The sequence below is a fragment of the Podarcis melisellensis genome, assembly GCF_964234715.1.
Source record: "Podarcis melisellensis genome assembly, chromosome: 3".
In the NCBI taxonomy this organism is placed as follows: Eukaryota; Metazoa; Chordata; class Lepidosauria; order Squamata; family Lacertidae; genus Podarcis; species Podarcis melisellensis.
Window position 1 is genome coordinate 39,872,576 of NC_138530.1, and position 23,085 is coordinate 39,895,660.

Genomic DNA, 23,085 nt, shown 5'->3' on the forward strand with positions numbered 1-23,085 from the left:
GTTCAATTCCTCCCTCATGACAAAATTCCTCCCTCTTGCATTGTTGAGAACCAAGGATCTCTGCAGCACCGAAGTGACCTCTCTGAGGCGGAAGCGTGAGCAGTGAGTATGGAGGTCCTGGGCTGCCCATAAAAGACCTCCCTCTCAGCCTCGCTGATGTGGTCCATGGGAAAGGAAAGCAATACATTTTGTACCAGCTTGACAGCAGAAGTTGCCAGAAAAAAGCATGCATATAAAACACAAACCAAGACCAAAACGATGCAGGAAATTGGTGGTGAAGTTGCCAAGAACTAGAGCATCAAGCCAATGCACCAGAAAAATATATGGAAGCATGAACATGTGCTGAATAAACTTTCAGGATGAAAATAAGGCAAACTGGGGTATCACATGTATATAGGAACATTCTTAAGAAGTATGATAGAATGGGTGCTATGACCTCATGGAATGGCTACTGGGCTAGTCCTGGTTCCTCATTTGGAGTAGTCCTGCTTTAGCCTTCCTGGGTTCAAACTGAGTATTAGTTTTAGGCTTTTTTCTTGTAATGCATAAACCTGTTCAATACTCACCCAGGCATGATATATGTTAAATTCAATATTTGCACCCTGTATCTTGCATAAGATTTGGTTTCTTTCCTACCTCTCTGTGGTCACAAAAATGTAAAAGGTAAGGAACAGATTCTGCTTTTAACACTGTAAAGCAAGTAGTTAGGGAAAACAGTGCCATGAATTATGTGCTGTCTAATCAATTTATATTAAGTTTCAATACTGTGATGCTATTTAGCTACACAAGGAATTTACTTAGATTTAGCCAGCTTAAAAGCCACATCATCTGGCTCCTCAGATGAAATTTTGGTCTGGGTAACTAAAAACAGCTTAAGGAAAATAACATTGGAGCAATGGATGGACTATTACAAAACTAACAATGCCATTTGCAAAACCAAGTAGCAACTGTCTTTTGCCTCTTCTGCAGTTAATACATTGTGACACATGCAAGCAAATGGAGATTAAAGGCTCCCTTGCTAAAAATGAATTTAATAGACCAGAGGTGTCACTGCAACATACAGATGAAGTACTTTCAAGGGTGTTGTGGGAGTTACAGATCTGTTACAGATAAGTATGTCAGCAAACTGAGAATAATAATCCCTTGTAGATAGCTGGACCATGAATTCCTAATAATGCAACTGAATTTTAAAAAGACTGTAATTTTGTATGCATCTAGAGAAATGTAGCTTCATTTCACTGATTGCTTCAAAGCTTCTGATTTGAATTTAGTGAAATACTATCGAGGGCATACAGAGTTTAACAATATAGAATTTTGTGTACAAGTAGGTGCAGAACGATCTTCTTCCCATAACCATGATTAAGGTATGTAATTCTATTCCAGTAGGTACATCTCCGAGCTGCCACAAATTTAATCTCTGTGGTTACTAGAATAAGAAGAGGCTCTCAAAGATGCAAAATGAACTGGAGTGCTTGAGGTTGTGCGCTCTCCCCAACCACCAACTTGTAGCGTTGACACAGGACACTACAGTGGGGCTAGGAAGAGAAGCAACAGGTTTGGGCTAGCAAACAAGCAAGCTGGCAATCTGGATTTTAATGTGTGGAGGCTCTGGGCAGATGTTCCTGTGCTTGTCAAAGGGAAAGTATTCAGACAATACAAGCGTAGATTTCGGCAAAAGAAAATTCTGTTTTTACAATCCCACAGGATTCTTTTATTTTGCTTCTAACATGGCTCACTAGCCCAGGTCTTTCATTTATGGGAGCATCTCACCTCCCACTGCCAATCCTTGGTATGTACATGGATTAAAGGTTAGTGTGCTAGATAGGGTAATTCCTTCACTCCATCTTCTAGGCTCCCTTTTCTCTCTCCACAAGGGAAAACACACATTTGGTTAGGAAATAAAGCTTTGACCTTTCTGGTCTGCTTGTTTATCCTGATATTATTATTAGTAGCATTAGTATTAGGAGAAATTTCTTATACTCTGCCCATCTGACTGGGTTGCTCTGGCCACTTTGGGCAGCTTCCAACAAAATTACAGGAAAAACGAGCAGCAGCAGCAGCAGCAGCAGCATCAAACACTGAAAGCTTCCTGAAACAGGGCTGCCTTCAGATGCCTACGAAAAACTATATAGCTGTCTAACTCTTTGACATCTGCCAGGTGGGCAGTCCGGGACGCAGGTGGTGCTGTGGGTTAAAGCCTCAGCGCCTAGGACTTGCCGATCAAAAGGTCGGCGGTTCGAATCCCTGCGGCGGGGTGCGCTCCCGCTGCTCGGTCCCAGCGCCTGCCAACCTAGCAGTTCGAAAGCACCTCCGGGTGCAAGTAGATAAATAGGGACCGCTTACCAGCGGGAAGGTAAACGGCGTTTCCGTGTGCAGCTCTGGCTCGCCAGAGCAGTGATGTCACGCTGGCCACGTGACCCGGAAGTGTCTCCGGACAGCGCTGGCCCCTGGCCTCTTAAGTGAGATGGGCGCACAACCCCAGAGTCTGTCAAGACTGGCCCGTACGGGCAGGGGTACCTTTACCTTTAGGTGGGCAGTCCACAGGGTGGAGGCGACTACCGAAAAGGTCTTTTGTCTGGTTCCCTGTAGTTTCACTTCTTGCTGTGAGGGACCCTTGCGGTCCCCTTGCAAAGAAAGAAACCTGGCTGGGTGCATCTCAAGCTTGATCAGCTTGTCACACACACACAGCAAGGTTGTTTCAAGTTCACTTTCCAGTTCTACCTCAAATTGGGTTGTGACAGCATGCCGTGCCTGGAAACACCATAGTGGTGGAAATGGCTACACTGGATCCAGCTAACAATGCTCAGAGTGAAAAATTGGGGCCAATAATGACCTGCTAAATACAGATAAAGCATCAAGAAATATGTGGGTGCATATCAGTACTTACACCAGTCCTCATATAGGAAGTTGTAGTGGCATTTTAAGGAAATCTTTCTGGAGCACAGAAAATAATAATTCAGCTTTCCAATTCAAACCCCTCTTGCATGCCTCTGTATTAAATCACAGGCAAGTTGCATATGGCACATTATTTGGGATCTTGTCTGTTGATGTTACACTGCTCCTATTTTGAAACATTACTTAATGCTCTTCATATAAAAAAAAAAAAGGAATGGATTCCTGAGGTCACAAGGAAACATTTAGCATAACTGGCTGACCCCAGAGGTCCTCTAATCAAGGCAGTCAGGGGGAAGAAAAGACATAACCAGACTTAAAAATTCACTGGAGGCCAAAATATTGAATTTTTCTGGCTCTCCCCCAATGAAATGGAATAACAATATGATAAGAGGGAGGATACGACCGCACAGTGCTATTTTGTTAATGGGTGGGATCTAATTCCTGGCTGATAACATGTGGATACAATAGAAAAGATGATGAAAACTGCATAGAATAGATCACACAATCGCTTTATGAAAGTTAAAAAATGTATCTCATTCTCTTACCAGCGCATGCATCTATTAGAATGAAAAATCTCTGAAATCTCCAAATAACTTCTTTTGATTAGTATTAAAATTAATCATTTTCTTACAAACATTTAAAGAAAGCCAAACCTCACCATCTGCTCCTTCCTTCCCCAGTTAAATCTCTGCATTTTAATGCAGTGCTTTAATACTTAAGTGATAAAATTCTACAACAAAGCAAGTACAAAGCTTCAAGCACAATTGGTATTCCTGCATCTGGGGTTAGGCAGGGAGAACCACCTTTCTCTAATTAACAGGGGAGGAGGTAAGACACTGTGTGCTGTTGACAACTATTATTACAGACAGGGTGACTCATACACAATGCCAATGTCATCCAACATTAAGAGACCCTAACATTCCGCAGGTATGGCAAGGTGAACAAAACACAGGCTTTCCAAACCAGCAAAGGTTATGCATATTGCCTGCATAAGAGACTACAATTGGAGTTAATTAAGGAACACCTCTGTTCTTCCTATGAGGATGACTGACTTGCTTCCTGATCTTTGAATCGGGGGTGGGGTGGGGGGAGGTCACCTGGTTGCATCCTCACCATTCATTTTTCCATACAGCTGTGGCATTTAGTATGCAAACTAAATTTAACTGGGACCTTCCTCCAAAAGGTCACCACATGGTATTCCATAAATCAGATGAGCTAATGCTATCTGCTGCTTTCACAGTGATGTTTTATGAAAAGAGCATTGCTGAAATCCATTAAGCTACAGAGCTGAATTGCACGGACCACCTACTAGGAAAATGGTAATAGGTATGAGATGAAGCCAGAAAACATTTTAAATGCTGCATGCTAAGCTGTGGGGGTGGGGAGACTGTCTGGGTGCAGTGGTTAGGTGAGCTTTCCTAAGGAGGTGTATTAACCTCAACCAACTTTGAACTCAATAATAGACAGACATGCAAAATATGCTCATGGCCAATGATAAAATACTTTTGAAAACAAAAAGGAAATGTGCATCAGTATGCAGCTTTTGGCTTAAACAAAGAGAATTGAAAAACAAACAAAAAGCCTACCTATTTATTTTAAACAAGACAGGCAAAACAACATGTACTGGAAGTCCAGCTCAACCTTTTTATGGTGTCAGGAACTGCAATTTGCTGAGTGCAAGAGAAGATCAGGCTGGAATGGTTTAAATCATGGCAATGTATAAATCACTGAGGCAACTGATTTCAATTGAGAAACTCAATTTAAATAATTCTGAAATGCATATATTACCTAAAAGAACAATATCATGAATGTTGTTTGGTGCTATTAACCAGGGAAATGTAATTGCTTACCACTATCTGGAATTTATATAACCTAAAGCAAAATCACAAAACTCTGGCCATACAATCGACATTTATTAGCACTGCAGAATTCTATCTTCTGAGAGAACAGAGACAGGTTTCTGGATCCTATGAACACTTATTTGGATGCAAGTCCTATTAAGAAAAATGGGGATTTACTTCCAATTAAAAATGAATAGGATCAGACTGTAAACAAATGTCCAGACCTTATCAGAAGCAATGACTGATAGTTAATGGGCAAAATAGTGTTTCTTAAATCATAGAATCGTAGAACAGTAGAGTTGGAAGAGTCATCTAGTCCAATCCCTGAAATGCAGGAATCTTTTACCCAACGTGGGGCTTGAACCCATGACCCCACCATCCAATGTAACAGAGTAGTTCCATGGTGTAGTATTTAGAGATAGTTTTTTATTGTCCTGTCATGGTCTTTTTTTTTTTTAACTCTGGGAACTTAAGGTGAAGGGCAGTTAAGAAATGTAATAAATTAAAAACAATGTCTAATTAGATAACACAAAGTAGAAGTTCATTTATATGGACTCGAAAGATAATCCTAATGAAGCTCAGTTTAGCAAAGTACAACACAAAGGCTTGCCAGGCCAGCCCCACCATGAGTTGGGGTGAAGCAACCACCTTGGTTGGCAGAAGCCTTTGTGGCTGCACCCGGGGGGCACCCTGCCCACCCAACCTTGCCAGAAATCGGTGTTGATGCTGGCTTTGCTTCTCCACCAGCAGGGCAGCACTTCCTGTTTCACCTCAAGCAGCTCAAGGGGACATACCGGCCCTGACGGCTGCAATCTTATCTATATTTACTTGGGAATAAGCTCTATTAAATGGATAGGATTGCACTGTGAATGTTTGAGTGCTTAACCACAGAAGTCACAGATTTCCCTCCCTCCGTGATCCTTGCATTTAGATATAGTGGTACCTCAGGTTACATACACTTCAGGTTACAGACGCTTCAGGTTACACACTCCGCTAACCCAGAAATAGTGCTTCATGTTAAGAACTTTGCTTCAGGATGAGAACAGAAATTGTGCTCTGGCAGCGCGGCAGCAGTGGGAGGCCCCATTAGCTAAAGTGGTGCTTCAGGTTAAGAACAGTTTCAGGTTAAGAACGGACCTCCGGAATGAATTAAGTTCTTAACCGGAAGTACCACTATACTTTAGGGCAGGGGTCCCCGTTTTTTGGGGAGTTCAGGTCAAACTTGTTGACCTTTTTTAAGGGTTTGCGGGGGGAGAGAGGAACAGCCACTCACCAACAAATCGCTGGGGAAACAAACAGCCTCACTGAGTAAACACCGTCTACTCACCGTCTACTCAGGGGCCGGATTTGATTTTACCAGCGCTAAGAAAAGGGACTCAGCGATCGACCGCTTTCTATAAAAACCTCCCGGGGATCTACCAGTAGATCGTGGTCAACCTGTTGGACATCCCTGCTTTAGGGGACACTTCCAACAGCTTACATTTTGAAGCCCCTGCCATTCCTAGGGTCTGCTGAAGGAGTTAAAACAAATGGGCTTGGGTGAAAGACGCTTGCTTTGCAGGGTGTTGGAGGAAATGATACTCACGATTCCTTCCAACTCTATGATTTTATGAATATTGTAAAGCCTAGAAACATGGCTCATTTACGAAGACCTCCACTAAAAAAATATTCATGTGTTTTTGCATCATTTTATCTTGTTTTCATCAATTTCCAGTGCAAACTATGAGATAAAAGATTCTGTGTACAAAAATAATATTTATTGGTTACCTCTATAGAATGCAGAGGGAACCAATTTAGTGATTGCTAAAAACCATTTTAAATTAAGGCCACTGTATTTTAAAATATAACATTCCATCCTTGTTTACCCATATGAGGATGCGATTACCACATAAAGTGAAAAGGTTTTATGACACTCACAGGATTTTAGGCTTCTCTGTTAAAATAAGACCACTTTTTATATTAGGAATACAGTCAACATAAAAACAAAGAGCTCAAAGTTTCATTCTGCCAAACACACATTTCCAATGAATCTTTTGAACTATTCAGTGATGATAAATTATACCGTAACTTGTTTTAATTGCCAACATTGCTTCTCTTTTGAAGAAACCACAAAAAAGTAACAGCTGCAGCTGATTAAAAAAACCCCCAAACTTGCTAGTCTAACGTTGCAAAATCTTAAACTACTGGAATTCTCTTAGAACTATCCAGAATTTTATAGGAGCCAGAAGACAGCAAAACTATCTGTCAAGGAAGAACTTCTGAATTTTTAGTTTTCATTTATTTGAGGATATGCAAGGGAAGCATGCTTGGGGGGGGGCTGGAGACCACATAACACTGGTCTTGAAAGACCTACATTGGCTCCCAGTACGTTTACGAGCAAAATTCAAAGTGTTGGTGTTGACTTTTAAAAGCCCTAAACGACCTCGGCCCAGTATACCTGAAGGAGCGTCTCCACCCCCATCGTTCAGCCCGGACACTGAGGTCCAGCACTGAGGACCTTCTGGTGGTTCCCTCACTGCGAGAAGCAAAGCTACAGGGAACCAGGCAGAGGGCCTTCTCGGTAGTGGCACCCGCCCTGTGGAACACCCTCCCACCAGATGTCAAAGAGAACAACTACCGTATTTTTCGCACCATAGGACGCACTTTTTCCCCTCCAAAAATGAAGGGGAAATGTGTGTGCGTCCTATGGTGCAAATGCAGGCTTTCGCTGAAGCTGGAGAGGGAGAGGGGTCGGTGCGCACCGACCCTCTCGCTCTCCAGGCTTCAGGAGAGCCCCACCACCAGCCCCACAAGCTCGGGGGACAGCGGGGAGGTGGAACGCCGCCATCCCGCTGTCCCCCGACTTGGTTAGAAGGCTGGCGGGGGGAGAAGCCTGCTCCTCCCCGTCGCCAGCCCCGCAAACTCGGGGGACAGCGGGAGAGGCGCAGAGCGCCCTTCCCGCTGTCCCCTGACTTGGCTAGAAGGCTGGCGGGGGGGGAGAAGCCTGCTCCTCCTCGTCGCCAGCCCCGCAAACTCGGGAGACAGCGGGAGAGGCGCAGCGCGCCCTCCCGCTGTCTCCCGACATGGTTTGGAGGCTGGCGGAGGGCTTCCTCCTCCCCCAGCCCCGAAAGCTCCCAGAGCGATGCCAAAGCTGCGCGCAGCTTCGGCATGGCTCTGGGTCCCGTTCTGGGGGAGGGGGAAGCTCGGGCTTCCCCCGCCCCAGCCCCGCGTCTCCAGCCGGGAGACGGTTGCGGGGGGCTGCTTTAGCCCCGCGCGTGCTCTCCCGGCTGGAGAGGTGACGCTCGGCTATGGAGGCTCCTGCCATAGGCGCGCGTCACCTCTCCAGCCGGGAGAGGGTCGCGGGGGGCTGCTTTAGCAGGAGCCTCCATAGGCGCGCGTCACCTCTCCAGCCGGGAGAGCACGCACGGGGCTAAAGCAGCCCCCCGCGACCCTCTCCCAGCTGGAGAGGTGACGCGCGCCTATGGCAGGAGCCTCCATAGGCGCGCGTCACCTCTCCAGCCGGGAGAGCACGCACGGGGCTAAAGCAGCCCCCGCGACCCTCTCCCGGCTGGAGAGGTGACGCGCGCCTATGGCCGCTGCTCCCTGACCTGCTCTTTGGGGCTGGTGGTGGGCTTCCCCCGCCAGCCCCAAAGAGCAGGTCGAAAGGAACCTGAAGCCTGGAGAGCGAGAGGGGTCGGTGCGCACATTTATTTGTATGCCAGCTTTCCACAGTTAAAACAATGCTCAAGGCGGCTTACAATATGAAAAGCTTTACATAATTACAAATATAGCAAAGTAGTCCTAAAAATAAAACACATTAAAAACTACGTAACCAAACCGAACAATTTCCACTTAAAATTAAGATACAAAAACATCCAATTAATTCAATTGAATCAGATGTTCAAGAAATGCTTTCGGGAAGAATTTTGGCCAGATTCACTATGATAGTGACTGGACAGCCACATTGATTCTTAACCAAATAAGTGGCAAATCGTTGCTCCCCTTTTTGCCCCCTGTACAAAAGTGATAATTATTGTAGAAAATGACACTTAAAGAGACCATTTTTAGTAATGAGTTGCCATATGACACAAGCTACCACAACCACATCTGTGTTTGATTAAGGGGGGGAAATAGTCTTGGGTGACCTTTCAGTCTTAAAGACAGACAGCCCTACCCATTAGAATACCAGTTTGCTTGCTAAGCAATTTTTAAAGGCACCTTTGGTATGACACACCACTTGCCTCCTTAATAGGAAAATTGTTTAGCTGTGAATGAAACACATACAAGAAATCCTAAATAGGAAAATTTCCATGATTCAGCAGCAATTAAAATATGAAACTGTTGAACGCTAACAGGCACAATAACTGCATTATAAAAGCAAAGATATGATTAGGTGGGAACAGTGTTGGCTGCATGAGATTCTTGTGTAATAATCATACAGATCAAAACTTGTATCTGCTTGTAATTCCCACGAAGATAGGCAATGACAGATTTCTGACAGGTAACTAAAACTACAGCTTTATCACTTTAGGCAGCCTGAAAAGTAACAAATCAACAAATTCCTTAAAATGGCTTAGAATGAGACTTCAATATTAAAAAAAAAAAACTTGCCTTAAAATCCTTAGCCCGGTTCAAGAAAATAGCATGTGTACACCAAAATAAAGGAAATATATTTTCATAAAAATATTAATCTGTCAGCATTTTTTGGATTTTGCATTAAACATTGCAGAAACCTTACTAGCGATATCAACTATTGCTCAATCCTGTATGTTCACCCAGAAATTCCACAGAGCTTGATGGAACTTTTTTCCTAAGTAAATGTCCATAGGCCTGCAGCTGTAATCAGTAAAAATACTTCAGCAGTCTTTCAAAAGATATTTTTGACATTTCAGTTTGTTCTCTACACTTCTAATATCTTTTGATCTTCCTGAACATTTTGTCCTTGTGCTTGCTACCAGTAGCTATTTGGCCAATACTGTACAGAGGCAGAACATCATCTGCCACGATCTAATAATGGTGATCCAAGCAGAAACAGGTTTCTATCCCTGGGTATCCTTCACCAAGACTGCAAAAAAGCTGCAGCTCTAAATAACCTACAGAAATTTTTTGTTCGCTGCATTTAGATATAACTAAAGTATGCAAGTAATTCAAGTGTTATGAAAAGCCCTGAATATTTATATTGTTTCTTTATTTGAATAAAAGAAGAAAGCACTTTAAATAGCAAGAGTAGAAAACTGGAAGAGAGATTTAACTACCGTATTTTTGCCCCATAGGATGCACCGCCCCATAGGACGCACCTAGTTTTTTGGAGGGGGAAATAAAGCCTGAGCTTCCCCCGACCCCATCCCCCAGAACAGGCTGCCGCCCCAAGCCTTGGCACCCGGTGGGACCTCCCGGCAGGACGCCCCGCCGGGCGCGCGAGGCTTGCGGACATCTGCCCGAAGCAGGGGGCGGTCTCCACAGCTCACCCCCTGCTTCGGGCTGCAGGCTGCTGCCCGCAAGCCTTGCGCGTCCGGCGGGATCTCCTGCCAGGCACGCGAGGCTTGCGGATAGCTTCCTGAAGCCTGGAGAGCGAGAGGGGTCGGTGCGCACCGATGCCTCTCGCTCTCCAGGCTTCAGCGAAAGCCTGCATTCGCCCCATGGGACGCACACACATTTCCCCTTCATTTTTGAAGGGGAAAAAGTGTGTCCTATAGGGCAAAAAATACAGTATATACCAAAAAAACCCCTCTTACCTGAGTCTGTTTCATTGCCCGTTCTACTCGACGAATGCTTCCTCTCTCAAGTTTCGTTCGGAGAAGCAGAGCAGAAGTTTGAATTGCCCAGAATTTTGGCTGTGAAAGCAGATACTGGGAAAAAGGGAAAGAAAAAGGATGAAGCATTTATTTTTAGGGAGTGGAAGATGAGAAATCTTACTGTGTGGTACCCCAGGACACTTGAGTTACAGTAGGTAGTCAACTATAACCAGTATCTGACAATGAATATGACTCTTGATATCTAACTAGTGATTCAAAGATCTGTACCAATACAACAAAGTCAGCATTAATTTATTGTAGCATTGTAACTACATACTGGAGATTATTTGTTGTGTATTATGTCGCTGGTATCAATGCATTTCAAAATAGCATTTCATGCATTTATGTCGCACAAAAAGAACCATTAAATGACTGTACTCTTTCTTTCTTAATAGAAGATAATTTGTCATTTTTAGCTGAGTAAGTCTAATTGCTTAAATTGCAGGTAGAAAAAAATAGCAAAAAAGAGGTAACATTTCCATTTGCCACTGAAGGAAACCATCAAATACAGTGGTACCTAGGGTTAAGTACTTAATTCGTTCTGGAGGTCTGTACTTAACCTGAAACTGTTCTTAACCTGAGGCATCACTTTAGATAAAGGGGCCTCCTGCTGCCACTGCGCCGCCGGAGCCCGATTTCTGTTCTTAACCTGAAGCACTATTTCTAGGTTAGTGGAGTGTGTAACCTGAAGCGTATGTAACCCGAGGTACCACTGTACTAAACAAAAGGCTGTATCAAATTTGAATGGTTTGGATCTAACAGCACTATGTGCAAGCATAAATGTACTTCCACTCATATAAGATACCCCCTTCCAGAGGTTCCCCACTGTGTGTCGTGACACGTTAGTGTGTTGGCTACAGTATGTAGGTGTGTTACGCAAATGCTCACTGTGCTCCTGTCGGAACTGGAAACGGGTTAGTTTAACCTCCGGTTTGCTAGTAAAACTGAATTACTATGTCACGAAATGATGCATGTCTAAAAAGTGTGTCACCAACATGAAAAGTTTGGAAAGCTCTGGCCTACGCTATTCAGGGGCTGCATTGAAGAGGAAAGGCAGGAAAACTTTACTGTGGAACTGCAGTTCAGCTTGCACGTCTCAGGATCCAAGCCAATTATTTGAGACATACTTCTGTGTCCACACAATTCTTGACTTCAAAAGCTAATAAGAGATTGTTTCAATGGCCCAGTTATGTGGAAGCTTTTCTTTCACTGGCTGCTATCTTGACAATGTGGTGAAGCGACCATCATAAATGAGAGTTGCCGGACGATGAAAATTTGAAATGTTATTGAATAATCCTTGCAACCACTGCAGTAATAGCATGACTATTGTATGACTGTCCCAGACCCAGTATTTAATGGACTGCAGTTACCTAAAGCAGCTCAAGACTTTTTACACACTGTTGGTTTTATTCTGCTAATTTTACAGTTAAGAGACGTTTTTAAGAGTTATGGAGCATGACGCTTTATTGCCTTGCCTCCAATATCTTGATGCACTGGATAGGAAGGCCTTGAACAATTATTTCAACCAGGAAACTTTTCAGAGGGGGAGACTATCTGGTCAGACTTTGAAATTGGTTACTGTATCTAATGATCTTTGCTAGACGCGACACAGAAGGAAGGGAAGAGGATAGTAGCAAAATGGATTGACTTTAGTAACAGAATGACAACATGAGTGAATGCGTAAATGGCAGGAGCACAAGCACAGCTACTAAAAGCCAAACAAGCTGAAGAACGGGCTATGAGTCATTATGGCACTTGATGAGGAAGTCATCTCCATGAGCAAGTACCAAGCACCTATATTGTAGATAGAATCCCAAAGCTAAATCCACCAAACATGAGAAGACCATTCTGCAATCATCAACACGCTCTGCTGCTCAACTGTTCTTACAGCCTAAAAGATTTTTCTTTATATATCTATATATCTATATATCTATTACCTCTTGGTTATTGTCTATAATGCAATCTTTTTAACTACTGGGCAACTCTGGTTCTTAGTTTTGCCCTGTAAGTCTCTTTTCTATTGTATTCTCAAACTTTTAGTATCTAAGCTTTTGCCGACAACCATTTTAGAATATGGTAGCCAGAGGGAAACACAATACTCTTTGTTTTTTGTTAGGTTTTTTAAAAAAACAAACACACATTTCTAAAGTATACAGTACAATGGAACTCCCCCCCCCCTTCCCTTGTGCACTGCTCACACCTCCCCAATATTCACTGGAGGGTTGTAGGGAACCCAAAACAGATCTGGCAGGATGCAGGGACACAAAAGGAGAGGGGGGGAGTCAAATTACACGAGTGGAAAGATTAGAGGGGCCCTACCTGCTTACCCTTTCCAACAGCTACCTTAGTATCCTTTTATAGAAGGCTGCAGTGGAGCTATGATTTGGCTAGTTTGGGGGATGGGGCTACCTTTCCCCTACCATAATTCAAGCACTGCCTAAAGTCCCATATAAAGTGGAGCTTCTGGAGACACTGAAAAGCAACAAGAGTCACCTCTCCCATTTCCAAGTACATTCCGTCCCAACACAGGAACCGCTTATAGATACTGCTATGTCCCTCCAAATCACGATATGCAAATCCATTATTGCTGTATTCAGATTGTTCACATCCCATCAGTCCGGCAAAGCATTGCAAAACAGATCACAAAACGTAGTCCAGGAAAACAATAATACAGAGTCCCAGTCATATTTGTCCAAATGGTTCTCTGTGTCTTATCAAAACTGTATTAAAATCCACTGGGGAGTAATGTGGTGTCCAAAGCCTGACAGACACTTGCATGGTAACCCCTTGCAATAAACTTAAATGCATATGCTGGACCCTGATGGACGTCGCAGCAACATACACAATGCACTACAGCTGACATCTTTTGACTGATTTGGCACCAATGGGCAGCCTCTTTCCAGCTACTTTGCTCCTTGTGTCACGTGAATGGCAAAACAAGCTAGGATTCAAAAGAAGCCAAAATGTGAAACCATTGTTTGGTGGCTTCCTATCTTGGCTTGTTTGGAAACCACCAGTTTTTGAATTTGCATATGATGGGAAGCCATGGTTAACTGTTGGATCCTGTTTCTGCAATGCATTGCTGCTTGTGCAGTGGGAAAAGCCAAGTGACAGGAAAGGGGCAGCCAGCGTGTGTCCAGTGGAATTATCAACTGCCTCACATTCTACCGGCAGTCTTACAAACCATGCCACACGTTTGTTTTGAAACTGCCCACAGTTTTAAAAGATGGGTTGCCAAATGTGACTGGAAACTGCTGTTAAGAAACACATCCGAGAAATTGGTTTATGTAGCTGCTTTGATCCAGGCTAACATACTTAATTGTGCCCAGTATCTTAGCTTCCAAAAGCTGCATTTGATAATTTACTTTAGAACAGGTACCTTTAGAAAGCATTTAAGCTGATTTTTTGGCCAATCATTTAGAAGAAAGGCATCTAAGTGTTTTAAAATATTCGAGTGCCTTGGAATGTAATATTCTACATCAGGGTAGCCACTGTGGTGCCCTCCGGAATGGTGAGCTATAATGGGACATATAGCCTAACAACACCGGGGGGGGGGGCACCTTGTTGGCTATCCTCATTGCATATATAAAATTCATACTTAGTAATGCCAACATTTTTGCGTCTGCCTACATCTTTTAGTGCAGATTATTCTTGATAGTTTCAACAGCCTCTAGGATTTTTCTTGCAATACCTTTTATAACAGAGACTTACATCCTGTTCATGGGCAACGTTAGGAGATGAACAAGCTATTGTGGTATAGCTGGCATCAACTATTCTTGGTTTTAATTTGCTGCAAAGCAGTGCCAAAGTTTTACAGCCAAGACCAGGGAAATTTACAGCTCTTATTGGGAATCTTAATTCATTTTTGACAGGGTTTCAATACACATTTCAGTTCTGGAATATGTTTTTCATCAGAAGAGACTTGCAATTAACCTATTTTTTCATGCGAGGAAAATGAGTCCGTTCACTATTTTGTTTAAAGAATTGGTTTTCAATAATGAGTGAAGGCTAAAGCTACACAAGGCGTGGATTCCATTTGCACTTCAAGTGGAGCTGAGCCATTTTACCAGCATATACCTTACTCCAAACATATCATTTATTCTGTGTTAGGCTGAAAGCCACTTTAGCCATGTTTGACTGCAACACTGTCTTCCCACCCCAAATAGATGTTTAGATTGGACCAGCTCCTGAAACCAAGCAAGCGCAGCCTTCCATACCACATCATAGTGCATCAGTATGTATTTCCGAAGGCCCAATCTCAACAGCAATAAATCAGGAATTTGGATTTCTATGAAAAGGGTTTAAGTTTTCAATGCCAGAGTTCAAGGATTTTCATAGACAATAGCTGACAGTACAACAGGAATTCCTAAATGAATGCAGTGCATGCTAATATTGTACATAATCCCAGGGGAATACGGAGTTGGAAATGAAGAGGTCTTCGAGCGAGTCATTTAGAAAGAAAATGTGTGAATTAATTTCTGTGAATTAATTTCTGTCTTACACCTTTTAAAAACAGTTTTAACATTTCTCTGATATTAAATAGACTGTTCTAATGTTATTTTAGACAGTGAACTGGAACAAAGCATGCATTATTTCAAGAAGGTCAGCCATGCTTCAGATTTAATCAGTACTTGCAATATTTCAGTGCAAGCCATTTCTCCTTTTTAAATTTTAAAAAATTACTCCACCCCCCCTTCCCCACTAGCTGGTCTGCCATTGCCAGGCACCCAGAACACCAACAAGTGAGAGCCAACACAAATTGAGACTTGTGTCAAATACTTGCCCTGGGGGTGTTCCTGCAACTTCAGAGTTAGGAGGAGGCCAAGGAATCAGGCTGGCCAGAGGTTCTCTTGGTACTCACCATGGTGAGCAAAACTGTGGATCCCCCAATGTATGAACAAATCCATTCTCCCAGGACACCAAAATAATTTGCCCAACAAAACTTAATAAAAAGGGAAATTGATAGACTACATATGCAAAAGTTCTTTAAAAGTGTTTCCTCAGGCCTCTCCAGTATGCATGAGCCACCAATAATCAAGTGGGGGAAAAAATTGTCTTAAGAAAAATTCCTAAGATGTCATTTGAAACTTCAGTTTTAAGACAGAACATAAAAGCACCTCTTATGGTTACACCAGAGCCTGGGGTAAAGCAGGATGAAAGGTTGGAAAAGTGAGACATTTTAAAGAACGAACTGTTTCAGCATTCTAAAACACTATGCCAGATCAAACAGCACTCTGTTGTAATCCTGTTTTCATGCTATAAAGAAGTCAAAGTCTTTCCTGACCAAATGACTCACAGAAGATACAGCTGGCCAAAGACAAACGAGAGGGAGAAGATCTTTAGGTACACACCAGGCCAGTTGTCTACCAGGCTGCCAGAGAAAATAGTGACATAGGGAAAGAAAGCGTGAAGAAACAAGAGAGCTTTGTCAGGGGAAGCCTAATTTCACACACAGTACCAGCATTTTACATTGCTAAGGTATCGGGAATAGAAGACCGCCACAAATTAACTGGCGTGACATAAAAGCACAAAGATAGAATGGAAAAAGTTTAACAGAAGGGAGAAAGGACAGACAATGTTTTCATGTGAGATCTTCACCAAGCTCATTTCATTAGAATTATTTGTATTATAACACCTGTAGAGAGGGGACAGAATGCTTCTCCAAATAATGTTGCCTAACCTATAACCTCCGTAGTGGTGCTTTTACAATCTTCTAGTCAAGACAAATGGGTTTGAACATATAGGTTATTCTTAGCAGGTGTACAAAAAGTGAACTGCATTGGGGAAGGCACATTCAGTAACAGCAATCAGTAGTACTCATGTCACAGCCACTGGCGGTTGGCGAGTTTGGGACTCCACCTCACAGGAGCAAATCAGCTCTTTGAAAGGCTTCAGTCTGGAGCAATTCATAACATTGAAGAGCTGTTAGGTAAGGCAGGAAGCAAGAAACGACACTGGGCTCAGCTAGGCAGTTCTCTGCTAAACTCCCATTAGAACCAGAGATGTGGCTGTTTGTTCTGATGTGCTACTAGGACACAAGATGGGCTTCCTTCCTCCTGCCTTGCATTATAGCCGATTGGCAAACACCACAGCCCTATTCCAGCATTACTCACCATGGGTACAAGCAGAGCTTCAAGGCTATGCTTTTATTTAGCCTGCCCAAATTATCGCCCAGTTCTTCCCAGATCCTCTTGTGTTTGATACCCGAGGATGCTACCCCCACAATTAAAAACCCCTGGGAAATCAGGGTGTCTCTGCTGTAAACATTCACCTTAAACACACATGGAGAGGGAAGGGGAATCCCAGCAACATCAGGGGCAAAACCAAGCATACAACTCAGTGGCCTCTGTTTAAATAGCACTGATGAGAGATGATAGTTCTGTTCTACACCTGTCAGTGCTGCAAGTTCAAAAAATTATCAGTGTGTTCCTGGATGGGAACCAAGACGTTATGGACAGTGTTACTTAAAAAGAAGAGATTTTGTGCCCATAGAAATTAGATTTACCTGCATTTGAATTTATTCATTTTGTATTTATACAAAGGCTACAAAGGTGCCTGTCTATATACAAAAGATGTCTTACTCACTAAAAGGCTGTTTCATATCTTATGCTAGAGCCTTTTGTAAGAAAATATGTTCTACTTGCAAAACCTCCCCACCAAACAGAAGCATGGAAACTACTACAGGGACCACATAATATACAACTAAGTGAACTCTTAGGAAAGGTTTTGCAAGAACTATTAGCTGATATTTTCCTTCTTTTCATGTTTCTTTGGAGCCAACCCACTTTTTAAAAAAATTAACAACACACCCCTGTTAATTCACCCTATATAATACAATAGTTGCTAAGAGAGATTCTTTAAAAATGGAGTCTCTGGGGAAATTATGAAATGTATCCAGATTAGAGGAGGTGCAGAGGTGAGAAAAAGTATGTATGGATCTTTTCCCTTCCCATATGTCAACAGGATTTGAACACTTATGAAAAATAAGGATCAACGAAGTGGAATGCAGAGCTATTTTCACCATCTGGTTCACCTTTGAACCAGACAATATTCTATCAGTTTTGACAGCTCTCTCGTCCCCTTGATCTTGCTCCTTTTAATACCGTTATCTGATTTTTAAAATGTTTTCCTATGTTTCACCAAGCAAGTGGAGGCAAGCAGCAGAAACAGAACATAAAGACAAAAGTTTAAACTGTAATATACTATTAAAAGTCTCCCGTATAAATTAGAAATATTTGAACAAAGAACACGGGCTAGTGTTCTAGCCCAAATTTATATGCTATGAAGAAAAGCAGTGACTTGCTCTATATACTTTTAAGATATTAAAATTGAGTTTATCAAAAGCACAATTGTTTTCATCCCTGGGTCCTCAAGCATGGCCAAATGTAATAAAATGAGAAGGACAAACTGATTTAAGTTTATTTCTATTTAAGTTGACAATATAAAAATAGATACAAGATCAGCATTACAATTGTATTTATGCTTCAATTGTTTTAAAAATCATTTCCTTAAAAACTGCTCTTAATGGTTTCCAAGAGCATTAATCCATTCATATTAAGGCACCAGTTTCAATCTCAAAAGAATTGATAAAAGCTCAGTAGGGCAGATTTATCTTTAAAAACACAATTATATGGAAAATTTCAGACTGTTTTAGAAACTGTATGTAATTTGATTTTTCATTAAAAACCAATTTTGACTCTGGCTTTGTTCCTCAATTGCCCTCACAATGTTCTGCTTTCAGCATGTGCGAAAGACGTTTGTATTGGTCATTGTGAAAAGTACTAAACTGCATCCTGTGTCCTTTATATGCCATTTTCTATTGCACATTTTATCCTTTACATAATACTTTGGAATTTTTAAATGTTGGGAGGTTTACAAGAACTCTAAACAAAAAATAATTAAACAAACACACTTGAGGAAGATCCTATGGACCAGCAGAGCTCTTTGTGCTGTGAAGGAAAATGCTTGTTCCAATTTACCCCATACAACCCAGCATGCTGTTTTGAAAAGGTCTTTCCAATCCCTTACAGCAGATTTTTAGGCAGCGCTGAGTGGCAGCGGGGGGGGGGGGAGGGGAGTCTGTAATGAGCAACTATCCGCAAAACAAGAATCCATACAAGCCCTTCCACATCACAGATAAAGTTGCTTTTGAAGCTTAAGGAATTTCAAGAGCAATTTGTGGCAGAGGATTCTGCTGTAGATCAAAGCAACTCCTGCCTACAGTACAACAACAGCTCATTGGATTGTGGATGAAGTATGAAAAATCTATTTACCTAGGTGTGGGTCCCTATCAATACTGTCTCTAGAGTAGGGAGTGGAAATTTTCTGGCATGAAGGCTTCAACAGGCCTCCCCACTTTGCCCCTGAGGGCAAAGCCACACCCACCTGCCCGACACCTGATGTCACAGCAAACGGCTGATAAGAGTCCGACTTGGCTGAAAGGGTGTTGGAAGGCAGTGCCAATGGGTGACTTCTTCAGAAGCTCCACTCAAAAGTGCTATCTAGCCCTCCGCTTTGAGCAGGGCTTCTGTCAGATCTTCAGAAGTTCCTCTTCTAAGAGCTATGAAAGGGGCTTCAGAAGACTCCCGATGGCAAAACAAAAGGCCACTTGATGTTACTGCAGTGTCAAGTGATTGACAGGTGAGCAGCAGCACTCATCTTTCAAACCTGGCCTGAGGTCACCACAGTCTAGTTTGCTGGACTAGAAAAGTTCCCCACTACTGCTGCACAGCAAGAACTGCAATTATATATTTTGTTTTCAGCAGGGAGTGTGAGGCAGTTCACATGCAACAAAATCACATAATGGATTAAAAAAATATGATTAGGTATGCTTCTATCCCATTATTATTTTTTAAAAAAACCTTTGCTTCTGAATGTTGGAATATTATTCACCTTTTTGCAGTTAGAAGCCACCTGGAACAGGAGGTACAAATGTTTGAAATAAATAAAGTACCAGATATGCTGCCTCTAAGGAACTGTCTATGAATGGCTCCCATCTTCAGCCCATTTGGGCCTTGTGGCCAAGAAGAAACATGGCTGGGCTGGAAGTTGGCTGAAAGGATGGAGATGGAAATATAGGCCTCCCCCACCCTTATCAGGAGACTCAAGTGAACAGCAAAAGGGGAAGCAACAGCCATACAGTTGGGAATTGTTACCAATTATTGGGGAAGGAAAGCTAAATGAAAGAGATAAGTATTCCAGACTCTGAGTGATGGATGAGACTGTGAGTTATGGATTCCCACAGCTCTTATGGAGTGCGAGGAGGGAGAGAATAAGAGAAATCAAGTGTATATTGAATGAAGTGGCCAACCAATATAATTTGAAACTTAAGGTTCCTGATGAGAAAAGACTGGGACTTCCTCTAGTGATAACAGCCAGCTCAACTCAAAAACCCTGAGAAAGACTAGGGGTATGGAAGGAACGTAGGCTGCTGAAAGTTAAGATGGACCTCTCTTGAAGCAACAACAATAATAATTACCCATCCTTCACTGTTTCCCCTGGCCTTTTGTTCAAATGCAGGTGTTCAATACATACAAAAAAAAAGTCATTGGGTTCATCAAAACATCACCAACCTTGATCTGGATTTTTGTGTGCTGACAGATCAACATGGTTACTGGGAATCTGAGCTACAATGCCCACAATGAAGTGGTGACTCACGACTCATTTTAAAAAGAGCTGTATGGGTGCTGATGCTTCAAGGTATCTTGAAATGTCTCATATTTAAGTAGATATCAGATGAATGTATGACAACCATCTAACCAGCCTGCAGATTTAGGAATCCACATGTAGGCTGAGAAGATGCCTGCTCACACATACACACAACAGTGTATATGATGTTAGAGGAGCTAGGATCAAACATCAATCTTGGCTTTACTGAAAAACTCTCTGTAATTAATTTTTTGGCATAAACCAAGAGGATGCTTACGGTGTTGGCAAATATAATTGGAGGCTTCTAACCAAAAGCACCTGAGGCCTAGAAACTTTCCTTTTATTTTTCCACAACTGAAGTACAGTGAAGGTTAGAGACTTAGTATAAAAGAAAGATGATTTGAGAAGGTTCTTCCCCCATGGCCAATTTCTGCATCAACGAATTGACAAATAATATGATCAGTATTAACACTAGAAGTAAGTACAATGGCTGACAACAGGCAATATATCACTCAAAGGCAGCAAAAGTTTCCTTGAAATTTCCTTCACTGAGCGACAGAAGGAGCACTGGTTACAGATAGGTAGCCGTGTTGGTCTGCCATAGTCAAAACAAAAAAATTCCTTCCAGTAGCACCTTAAAGACCAACTAAGTCAGTTCTTGGTATGAGCTTTCGTGTGCATGCACACTTCTTCAGATACACAAGCACTGATGCACTTGTATTCAAGAGAGCACTTGTATTCAAGAGCACTGATGCACTTGTATTCAAATAATCAGCCACTAGATGGCACAGTAGTAATAACTTTCAGAGGGGCAGCCATGCTAGCCCTTTGCAGACAAAACGAGTATAGTGGCACCTTAATGTCTACACAACGTATTTTGGAATAAGCTTCTCTGGACTTGTTTCAGTATACATGTTCCCTACATGAAGAATCTGCCCAAAATAAGAGCTTCATTACTTCAAGACACACAAATAAAACTGGGTATGAAAAATACCATATATACAAGCCTACATTTCTGCTACAAGTGGCTATTATTGTCTGTTTCCTCCCTGGTATTATCTCAAATGCAGTATTCAGTAAAAGCTTTAGCAGGCATAGGAACAAAGCAATTCATAAAGCCAACCTCTTAATCGAGCCTTTCTGGTTTCATAATTTTAAAACAGCTAGAATAGAAATCAAGGAAACCAGAATGCACTCATTCCGTTCACTTGGGGGAGAACTGCTATATTTTCTCCAGTCATGAAATGGTGCACAAAGCAAAATACAAAGATAGATGGGAATTTTTATGGATATAAAGAAGCTTCTAAATACTGTAACATTTTTCTCTATTTCAATCATGAGAAGAATACTTCTTTGATAAATGTGCTCATTAAGGTGGTATCATACCAAAAGCTGGAAGCTAGCCACATTTCCAGCTTCCCCCAAGTCACCCACCATCAGCCCCCAAAGTCTTTTGAAAGGATCCCAAAAGCAACTTTGAACTCTGAACAGCTTTTGGACATGTATTTGAACTTGTCAAAATACCAAGTAATCTCTGTCTCCGAACACCACTCCTGTTCAGTGGGGATTGAGCATGTAAAGCAATTTGTCCAAGGCAATTTTGTCAGGCAATTACTCCAAGTGTAACACTTAACTCACAGGATTAGATTGGTTCCCCATACAACTATTAGGAATGTGACTACATGCCACACACAAACTGAAGATGGCACTTTAGACAAACAGCATAGCGCATGGATGAGAAGAATACTTCTTTGATAAATGTGCTCATTAAGGTAGTATCTCCTCAGGGCCACATTCTCTTCTGGCCGCTTGCTAGCGATGGTTGGAGCAACATATGTACATTTTACTTTTGTACAGCGGGTTAGTTTTTTAAAAACTTGCACACTCCTCAGTGCTGCTGCTGACCTTTAAAGCCCTAAACGGCCTCGGCCCAGTATACCTGAAAGAGCGTCTCTACCCCCATCGTTCTGCCCAGACACCTTCTGGCGGTTCCCTCCCTGCGAGAAGTGAGGTTACAGGGAACCAGGCAGAGGGCCTTCTCGGTAGTGGCGCCCGCCCTGTGGAACACTCTCCCATCATATGTCAAGAAAATAAACAACTATCTGACTTTTAGAAAACATCTGAAGGCAGCCCTGTTTAGGGAAGTTTTTAATGTTTGATGTTTTATTGTGTTTTTAATATTGGAAGCCGCCCAGAGTGGCTGGGGAGGCCCGGCCAGATGGGCAGGGTATAAGTAATAAATGATGATGATGATTGTTATTATTGTCAGGCAAGCAAGAGGCATTGTCAGTGCTCAAGGGCACATTCCAGCCAGGCAAAAACATTTGAGGTGTGAAGCAGGGTCAGGGAAGGGGGCTGCCTGGGGAAGAGTTCAAAGAGCCAGACAGAGGGGCTTGCTTGGAGGGCCACAATTTCACACACAGGACTGAGGTTCCCAACACCTGGTAGAGAGCCACGAACAGTTTGCGATGCAAACGAAAAGTGATTTAAGAAACTCTTTTACATAATTTATAAAGATCCCTCCACACAACTGTGAAACTTAATCACCCAGGATTTCCAGTTGTGTACAAGGGCCTGTGTGTGTTCAACAATATTGGCACAGAAGGCATTTTCAGACCATCCCATGAACAAGAGGAGACTGACGGAGGCGGGACCACCAAGGCCCAATCTGGCTGCTCCTTCTACTATGTGCAGAGGGAGAAGCGATTAAACAATGTTTAAACACAATGCAAGTGGAGATAGGTAAGTTTCTTACTGATGAAAAAGCAAGCAGCTCCTCTTCTGTGAGCTTATGAACCGGGTTGTTCTTCTGAAAGTCTATGCTGCATAGAAGGGGGGGAAAATCACATTCTGAGCCTTACTGGTTTTTGCATTTTATATCGTTAATCACATCAGGCAACTTTGGATGAAGATTTTGGGTACAAATC

General features: G+C 42.4%; 1 protein-coding gene across 1 annotated transcript in view; it reads right to left on the reverse strand.

Annotated features, from left to right (window-relative positions):
* TTC27 (tetratricopeptide repeat domain 27) overlaps positions 1–23,085 on the reverse strand; it is an 80,984-nt gene that overhangs the window by 39,114 nt on the left and 18,785 nt on the right. The window contains exons 8-9 of the mRNA XM_081904741.1: positions 22,914–23,014; positions 10,451–10,564 (exon numbers count right to left, since the gene is read on the reverse strand). Coding sequence (XP_081760867.1) covers positions 10,451–10,564; positions 22,914–23,014 — 215 coding nt within the window. The remainder of the gene's footprint in view (positions 1–10,450; positions 10,565–22,913; positions 23,015–23,085) is intronic.